Source organism: Sinocyclocheilus anshuiensis, unplaced genomic scaffold (genome assembly GCF_001515605.1).
Source record: "Sinocyclocheilus anshuiensis isolate Anshui unplaced genomic scaffold, SAMN03320099.WGS_v1.1 scaffold694, whole genome shotgun sequence".
NCBI classification, from domain to species: domain Eukaryota; kingdom Metazoa; phylum Chordata; class Actinopteri; order Cypriniformes; family Cyprinidae; genus Sinocyclocheilus; species Sinocyclocheilus anshuiensis.
Window position 1 is genome coordinate 644329 of NW_015542477.1, and position 9778 is coordinate 654106.

A 9778-nucleotide genomic window follows, 5' to 3' on the forward strand; every position below is an offset into this window, starting at 1 on the left:
TTGGCTATTGCTACAAATATACCTGTGCTACTTATGACTGGTTTTGTGCTCCAGGGTCACATATGTATGTAATATAATGTGTATTTCCATCACAGGTTTAGGTCTTAAATTTCATATAAGGCGGTATTAAAAATGTTTTAAATGTAACTTGTTCAGATCTGTAGAAACCCTGATTAATGAATGAACAAACATAATGAACTAATTAATAAATCAATGAACAAATGAATGAAGTAATGCATGAATTAATGGACAAAAATATGAAATGAATGAATGAAAGAACAAACGAGAAACAAATGAACTGATAAACAAGCAAATAAATAATAAACAAATTAATGAATGAATGAACAAACGAAGCAATGATGGACAGATGAATGATTGAGTAAATGAATGAACAAATTGTATAAATAAACAAACAAATAAATAAATGAACTAACAAATAGGTGAGTGAATTAAACTTGAATTAAACCGCTTAAAAAATTACACTCTTCACCTGTATTAACCTCAAATTCAAGTAAAATATGCGAGTGATGATCCTCTAAGCTAGGATGTGGAATGGGGAAATACAACTGAATAAATGAACAATCAAACAAATGAATGGATGAATGTACAAAGAAATTATGAATGAGCAAATGAACATGCAAACAACTAAATGAATTAAACCTGAATTAAACGGGTAAAAATCACACACTTCACTTGATATCTGCTATTCAAGTGACATAAATATTTGTCCAAAAAGGAGGTCATGCTTTGTTTAATTGCACAATGTTGTCAGTTTCGTTTTTTAATAAATTTTTTGAATGGTGAAAAAATGTTGAGGTGGGTTATATTTTCAGACTTTGGTGTCCATGTTTTGATCCCCAGGTGAGTCTGAAAAACCATGTGTGCTGAAGCTGGTGGATGATTTGATTCATGAGGAGGAGGAGGAACTGAGGCTGGTTCTGGGGAGCGCGAAGAGCGACTCGCCGTACGGAGCATCCATAGGCAACCAGAATGAAACGCTCATCAAGATCAAGGACAACACTGACAGTAAGAAAGAAACAAAAACATTTTTCATCTGAAATACACGTTAGATGAATATTAAAATAAATACCTGACATTTAGGTTCAGATTTCTAGAATTTGGGTCTTCAGTAAACCGATTCTCTTTCAGCTAAGAATCTTTTAATGCACAAAAACTGTCTTCTCATCTTCCTCTCTCAGAGCCCATCATCAAGTTTGCCGAGACAAAGTTCAGTGTTAGTGAGCCAAAAGAGTCGGGGCAGATGACATTGGTGAAGATCCCTATCCACAGGACAGGAGACGTTTCGAAAGTATCCCTGGTGAGGGTGCACACGAAAGACGGCTCTGCCATATCTGGAGAAGACTACCATCCCATCTCCCTCGGTGAGGCTTCTGGAGGCCAGAACGGGTCATTTGCATTTTGAATATGCCGTATCTAATTATCCTTTGTAGATTGGCAGGTGGCTCCAAGCTGCTTCCACATGCATGCATTTCCTGTCTCCATCAGGTTATATAGAGTTCAGGATGCAAATGACAAATGCAATCAGGTGTGGAAGCATTTAGGAGAAGAAATGTTAGGATGTGTTTATCTTTTAGTGGATGTAATCATATATTTTGTTGTGTGTGTGTGTGCGTAGATGTTGAGTTTAAAGCTGGTGAGATCGAGCATGTAGTGGAAGTGGAGGTTTTGTTTGATGGCGTAAGAGAGATGAGAGAGGCCTTCACTGTCCATCTGAAACCAGACGAGAACATGGTTGCTGAAATCCAGGTAATAAATGTTCCCTGTGGTACGTATCTGGAGTTTAATATACAGTTTATGTAAATTGAAAATCTATGTCTCTCGTATTGGCAGATGACTAAAGCCATAGTGTACATTGAAGAGACCAATAGTATGGCTGATGTCACGTTCCCTTCACTGCCTCATGTTGTGTCACTGCTGCATTACGATGTTGTCAGACGAACCAAAGAAATTGCTCACCCACCCGCTGGATACCCTGTCGTCTGCGTCACGGTATGTTTGTCAGAAGAAAGAGTCAGTGAGACACATTTCCCTACTTACTTGTGACCAGCGTCATTCATATATTCATTTTAAATGCATTTTTAATGCTAATTATGTGGACGTTTTTATCAAGTTTTTAATAGGTCCTTGAAGTACAAGTGAATGAAAAAGATTGTACTGAATTTTCAGCAGCCATTAATCCAGTCTTCTGTGTCACATGATCCTTCAGAAATCATTGTGCTGATTTATTAATATGCTGATTGGTCCTCAAAAAAATGTTTCTTCTTATTACAAATCTTTTATTTAAGTGGAAACCTTGATATATTTTCTCACGATTCTTCGATGAATAGCAAGTTCAAAATACCAGCATTTACTTGAAACAGAAATATTTTGTAATATTAAAAATGTCTTTACTGTCACTTTTGATCATGCGTGCTTGCTGTGTAAAAGTAAAAAAAAATGTAAAAACTTTTTTTTTTTTTTCGAATAGCATTTTGTATTTTAAAATATAGTGTTTTCATTGTCAGATTTTCTCTCTTGTCCTTGTTTATTTCTCTGACTTATCCAGGCTTGCAATCCCAAATATCCCGACCATGACAAAACAGGCTCCATCTGCATTAGCGAACGCATCAACGATACACTGACTCGTTACCGATGGCTCATTAGCGCCCCCAGTGGTCCGGATGGCGTCACCAACCCCATGAGAGAGGCTGACTTTGATACATTCTTTACTTCCTCCAAGATGATCACCCTAGACTCCATTTACTTCCAAGCGGGTTCTAGAGTGCAGTGCGCAGCCCGTGCCGTGAATTCTAACGGGGATGAGGGGCTGGAACTGAGCAGCCCCATTGTGTCTATTAGCATGGAAGAAGGTGAGCCCGAAACCATCACATTAAGTGGAATCATATAAAAATGCTTTGCTTTGTATAGCAGCACCAAAGAACATTATGCTCTTCCTGAGCTGCTGGTTATAATATGCCATTTGCAATGTGGAATTAGACTGTCAGTAGGTGGTAATATGCTTGAAGTAATTTCATGTCTTTGATGTTCCTGGGCAGGGATGTGCCAGCCACGTAAATTGGGCACAGTAGGTGCTGAGCCCTTTTCTGCCAAACTGCATTATACAGGCGCTGAAGACCCTGAATATGCCAATCTCGTCAAGCTTACTGTCAGCATGCCCCACATAGACGGTGAGAGAATTATTTCCCCTCTGGCTGCCAGGTTGTTTGCTTAGTTCAGCCCCTCTGAGAGAAACCCCTCTCACATATCCCCTTGCGAAAAAAGCTGGCATTCTTGTAGGATTTATGCCATATTTGCTGTCAAAACTAAATATTATAGCTCTCTTCAAAAGCCTAAATCAAAGTCTGAATGATGCATAAACATGAAGTGCCATGTCACACATTTGCGAACAACATTTTCCATCAAAATCATGTTTGTCCTCCATCAAAATTATTTCTGGGAAAAAAATAATAAAAGGGTAAAGTATTTTAAAGTATTTTGGGGAAAAATTGTCACAAGTTTCACGCCAGAAATCTAGGCCATTTGACTAAATATGGTTACGTTCATTTTACCTTCCTAACCAATCAAAAGCTGTTTGCTTTTAACTGTACTTTTTCCACAGCGTTCCTACAATACAGTGACACTACCTTTACTGCAGGCAAAATGTGCAATTTAACTATTATAAAAATGAATATTTTATCATAATTTACTCACCCTAATGTTGTGACTTTATTTCTTCTGTGGAGCACAAAAAATATACACTTTTGAAGATTGCCCAAAAATGGAAAGCTATAAAATGTTCATTTACAGTGTTGTTTTTTAGATTGTCCAAAAACAACACTATAAAAGTAGCCCATATAACTCGTACACTACATTCCTAAACTTCTAAAACCATATGGTAGCTTTGTGTAAGGAAAAGATGAAAATTTAAGACAATAAGTGAAAATCTTCCTGTCTGCAGTAGCTCTTAAATCACATTTGCGCTAACATTTAAGTATACTGTAGGTTCTAATCCACATTTCTGACATGAAACTCTAGATGGCGCAGTCCGATAGGTTTAACTCAATCTGACATAATGACATTATCACGTCACAGCTGATTGGTTCTCTCCTGTATTGGTAGCCAATAAGCTCGCTGCTCAACATTCAGATACTGCAGAAACCCTCCACCTTCCCCAGCTCCACCTGTATAGATCTGCTATGGGGTGATCATGTTATATGTGCAGCAGCAGTATTTCTTACATGCTCACAGCAGCATATTGTGGATGTATTGGCAGTAGCAAGTCTCGGTACTTAGCAGATCTATTCCGCAAAGACCAAACATATTAAAGGGGTCATATGATGCTGCTAAAAAGAACATTATTTTGTGTATTTGGTGTAATGAAATGTGTTTGTGGTTTAAGGAGGAAACATTGAAATCGCATCATATGATCCCTTTAACATTGTAATGTACATTACCATGCCAATCCCTCCGAGAGTTGTCATGATAGAAATGTGTTTCATAACTAAATTTGTGCATATGGTTTTAAAGCATAAGGAAAATAGTGCATAAAAGTCAAATTAATTACTTTTATGGTATTATTAGTATATATATATATATATATATATATATATATGTAAATATATATTTAGTTGTTTTGATTGCTGATGTTGTTAGAGAAGCACACACATTCTTCAAATTATCTCCTTTTTTTATTTAAAGTAAATAATAACATCCATTAAATATTGTCAGGTAATGCTTCTAAATCTCACAAGATTCAGATTTTTCTTTTTCAGATTCGTATTTCAGTTCTATAGCTTATTATTAGTAGAGACATATTCATCTTAACCGATGCAATATTATGAAAGTGATTTTAGTTGGTTAATTGTCATGTATTTTCTATGTGGTGTGCTCCAGGCATGCTCCCTGTGGTCTCCACTCGTGCACTGTCCAATTTTGAGCTGACTCTGAGCCCCGATGGCACTCGCGTGGGAAACCACAGGTGCTCCAATCTGCTGGACTTTAATGAGGTGTCCACACGCCATGGATTTCTAACCAAGGCCAGCCGGAATATAGAGAGCATCGGAGAGACTCTGCCGTATCAGTACAGCCCCGTCCTCAGAGGCCAGAGCACTCTACGCTTTTACAGGAACCTGAACTTGGAGGCCTGTCTGTGGGAGTTTGTGAGTTATTATGACATGTCTGAGCTGCTCACAGACTGCGGGGGAACGATCGGAACAGATGGGCAGGTGAGACGTCGCCGCCGCTTTTAGAATCCTCTGAATTCTAATGATTAGTGGTTCATAAATTGCAACTGTTCTTGTCCTAGAGCTAAAAGAATTCACATAAAAGGTTTGAGAAGACAATAGATATTCTGATTCCTCATTTATCTCAGTTATCATTTATAGTTTTAGCCAGATCATAGCAAAATTCCATTAAGATGAGTTCACATTGTAAAAGTGGCCCAAATTGGATTTTTTTCCCCCTTCACATGTCCTTCACAAGATTGGGGGTCAGTTATTATTATATTAATTATTCAACAAGGAGGCATTATTCAACTGTTACATAAGATTTCTATTTTAAATAAATACTGTTCTGGGTGGAAAAAATACCATAGTTTACACAAAAATATTAAGTAGCAGAGCTTTTTTAACATTAATAAAAATAAGAAATGTTTCTTGAGTAGCAAATCAGCATATCAGAATGATTTCTGAAGGATCATGTGATACTCAAAACTGGAGTGATGATAAGAAAAATACAATTTAAATATATTAAAATAGAAAAAAGAAAGTTATGGTAAATTGTCATTTTATATTCAACAAGGAGGCATTAAAGTGACAGCAAAGACATCTATACTGTTACATAAGATTTCTATTTTAAATAAATACTGTTCTGGGTGGAAAAAATACCATAGTTTACACAAAAATATTAAGTAGCAGAGCTTTTTTAACATTAATAAAAATAAGAAATGTTTCTTGAGTAGCAAATCAGCATATCAGAATGATTTCTGAAGGATCATGTGATACTCAAAACTGGAGTGATGATAAGAAAAATACAATTTAAATATATTAAAATAGAAAAAAGAAAGTTATGGTAAATTGTCATTTTATTTCACAATATTACAATTTATACTGTATTTTTGACATTTTTTATTAAATCTAACTCAACATTTCACAGATAACTGCTTGTTTGGCTTGCCATAAAAAGAAGGAACTACACTATATTAAGTATTACACAGTATGATGCAAAATTCATAAGTTCATTTAAAATAAATTAAAAGCTATAATGAAATCTGTATAATGCAAAGTTAAGGAACAAAATATGTTCAAATTTATTTAAGCAGAAAATGAGAATTTGGTGTAGATTTAGATCATAATTTCCACTACTGGCTTCATTGTATGCGTTTTGGGTACCAGTCATCTGCTGTATAGACCATGTATAGAGTGGGAAATAGCACGTTTAAACAGAACATGCAAGATAAACTTGATTAACACCTCTCCATGAACACACGTCTCCATAGGTAGGTTTCTTCTTCCGGACTTTTTCTTTGTTTTCATCTATTATTATGCACAGCACTTAGTGACAGCCATAGCTCTCTTCGGGTTTTATTTCTGCCACACTCCTCATTGTTCTCAATAGAAGAGGAGATTGACTTTTGTATTCATTCATTTCATTTCAGAATGTCTTGCTTAAATGGCTGCTCCCCCCTCCTAATCTAGCGTCTAAATGTCTGAATGATCTATGTTATTACAAAAATAAGCCTTAAAGTCTGCAATAGCTCCGTAACACAAGACATGAATTCAAAACACTTCATCTAAAGGACGTGCTCGGATCCTGCTGAGGATATTGAACGGAGCTGGTTGAATATGAAAAGCCTGGATCTTCTCTCCCTCAGGATGGGAATTTGACAACGTTCATGGGGATTTTTCTCGTCTTGATTAAACCCAGTCCAGCAGGTGTTCAGAGCAGCCTCATTACTGAGGAGCACATTTTTATAGCCTGGTATTTTGATTATAATTGACTATGTAAATTAGCAAATGTTTCATTCAATCAAAACAAAATGCATCCTGGCTTATTGATGAACTTTACGTTGACTAACAGCCAGTGCTGATTAATAGCAACCTCTAGTGGAGAATTGGGCTCTTTTTTTGAATCCTAAAACGTCTTTTTGCAGTATTTGTAGCTATTCAACTTCAGTCTCATTTGAATGTGTTTTTGAAAGGTGCTGAACCTGGTGCAGTCATACGTGACCCTGCGAGTTCCTCTCCACGTCTCTTACGTGTTTCATTCCCCTGTGGGAGCTGGAGGCTGGCAACACTTCGACCTGCATTCTGAACTGCGGCTCACCTTTGTGTATGACACTGCCATCTTGTGGAGGGACGGAGTCGGCAGCCCTCCACAGGCAGAACTGCAAGGCAAGTTGTGAATTTGAGCACAAATTTATTTATGTGTTAAAAAAATAAATAAATCAAATAGGTGATTCCTTAATTAGGGGACATTTTATGCCCCATAGGATGAGGAAAAATAATTCTAGTTTTAAAAGATAGATTGATAGCTTTAACGTTAACACTTTACAATAAGGTTTTATTTGTTAGCATTAGTTAACTACATTAGTTAACATGGAGTAATAATGAACCATTCTTCTACAGCATTTATTAATGTTAATTTTAACATTTACTAATACATTTTTTTAATCCAAAGTTGTATTTGTTAACATTAGCTAAAGCACTGTGAACTAACATGAACAATGAACAATAATATTTTTACTAACATTAAAGGTATAGTTCACCCAAAAATGGTCGTTCCAAACCCGTAAGACCTTTGTTAATTTTCAGAAAACAAATTAAGATATTTTTGATGAAATCCAAGAGCTTTCTGACCCTGCATAAACAGCAACACAACTACCACTTTCGAGGCCCAGAAAGGTAGTAAGGACATTGATAAAATAGTCCATGTTTACAAAAATAAAGTGAAGACTTGTTGAATAAATTCGTTATTTTGTTTCATTTGCTTACAAAATATTCTTGTAGCTTCATAAAATTAAGGTTGAACCACTGATGTCACATTGGCTATCTTAACAATGTCCTTACTACCTTTCTGGGCCTTGGATGTGGTAGTTACGTTGCTGTCTATGCAGGGTCAGAAAGCTCTCAGATTTCATCAAAAATATCTTAATTTGTGTTCAGAAGATGAATGAAGATCTTGTGGGTTTGGACCGACATGAGGGTGAGTAATTAATGATAGAATTTTAATTTTGGGGTGAACTATCCCTTTAATAAAGCTCAATAAATACTTTAATCAATATATTTTAGTTGTCAGTATATTCAATCAATATATTTTAAATTACTTTTTCCTCAATTTTAGGTGTTGATGTTAATTTGCCAGAATTTCTCTATTTTTGGATTCTATTTTCCCTTCTGTAATAAATGTTTAATAACAGTTAAATCAGGGCAATCAGTGCTTTTTCTACGAATATAAAATACTGTTTTCAATACATTTGTGTTATGTGTACAATTGGTCATTTTTATTTTATATTTGGTTGTCATTGAAATGGGAAGCGATAGGAGAGCACATCTCTTGCCAAATTCCCATATTTTAGGGATACAGATGTCACATGTGGACATTTAGAGGATTACAGATCTAGTTCAGGATGTGGAAATTGGAACTTTAAGTGGGAAGACATACATTTTAAAATGAAAAGATAATCACATTGGACATGTTTTCTCTGCAGGAGCTTTATATCCAACCAGCATGAGGATCAATGAGCAGGGGAGGCTTGTGGTGAACTTCCGCACAGAGGCTCGCTTCAGGGGGTTGTTTGTAGTGGCACATTCTGGTGCGTTTTGGCATCTCTGAAATTGTATTAATTATATTAATATTAATATATACATCAACATTGTTCTTATGGGAAGATCCATTTTTAAATATAATTTAGTTGACGAATAATTTTCGTCATAAAGTTCGTCAACGACATTTTTATCACTGACGACAACGAGACGATAACGAACTAAAACTCTTTCTGAATGACAAAAACTATGATGAAAATATATTGACATTTTCGTCAACGAATAAAAACGAGACGAAAATGTTAGGGAGGGACGATATGGGAAGAGATTCATTCGATTTCAGAACGAATCTGCTGCGTGGTTCGGAGGTTAGATGCGTACATTTGAGCCGGCGGGACATAAGCTAAAATACACTTGCTGCATGTCGCATAAAAATGTCAATATGTGGTCAATATGTGGGAGTAAGAGAAGAGCAGACATATAGATAAATATGACGACGCAAGAGAGAGCTCAATTCTATGGGATTACATCTCTGCCGCAATTCTGCGAACTGAGTTTTGTGGAGAAAATGTTTGTCTCGCAAAGAAGAAAGTATTTCGAGCTCACGGAAATCAATTGTGCATTTAAAATAAGTTTTTGGATGTGTGCAGACCTTCTCTTTTGCCCGTGCAACGTTTCACTAGCTTGCTCACCTGATGCCCGCCCTCAGTGCTCGCTAAATGCCAACAGCTCGCGTGCTCAACACAACCCAGCGTTACAATATGCCATAATTCCAGCCAATCAGAGACGAGGCTGCTAAATTCTGATTGGCTGCCTTGACAACCAAAACTCAGATCGCGCGCGTGCAAAATGCACTTTTGTGGCCTCAAAATACGATCTTTCGCGCGCAGAATTGTGGCTATATCTAAGCCTATAACGTTACAATTCGGTCCGGGTTTCTGAGCGCAGACACCGAAGCATACACACACACACACACACACACACACACACACACACACACACACACACACACACGT

At 36.6% G+C, this 9778-nt stretch overlaps 1 protein-coding gene across 1 annotated transcript in view; it reads left to right on the top strand.

Annotated features, from left to right (window-relative positions):
• LOC107693873 (FRAS1-related extracellular matrix protein 2-like) overlaps positions 1–9778 on the top strand; it is a 57797-nt gene that overhangs the window by 42847 nt on the left and 5172 nt on the right. Inside the window, exons 9-17 of the mRNA XM_016493409.1 lie at positions 862–1026; positions 1200–1382; positions 1637–1767; positions 1852–2010; positions 2567–2870; positions 3057–3188; positions 4894–5225; positions 7199–7391; positions 8708–8812. Coding sequence (XP_016348895.1) covers positions 862–1026; positions 1200–1382; positions 1637–1767; positions 1852–2010; positions 2567–2870; positions 3057–3188; positions 4894–5225; positions 7199–7391; positions 8708–8812 — 1704 coding nt within the window. The remainder of the gene's footprint in view (positions 1–861; positions 1027–1199; positions 1383–1636; positions 1768–1851; positions 2011–2566; positions 2871–3056; positions 3189–4893; positions 5226–7198; positions 7392–8707; positions 8813–9778) is intronic.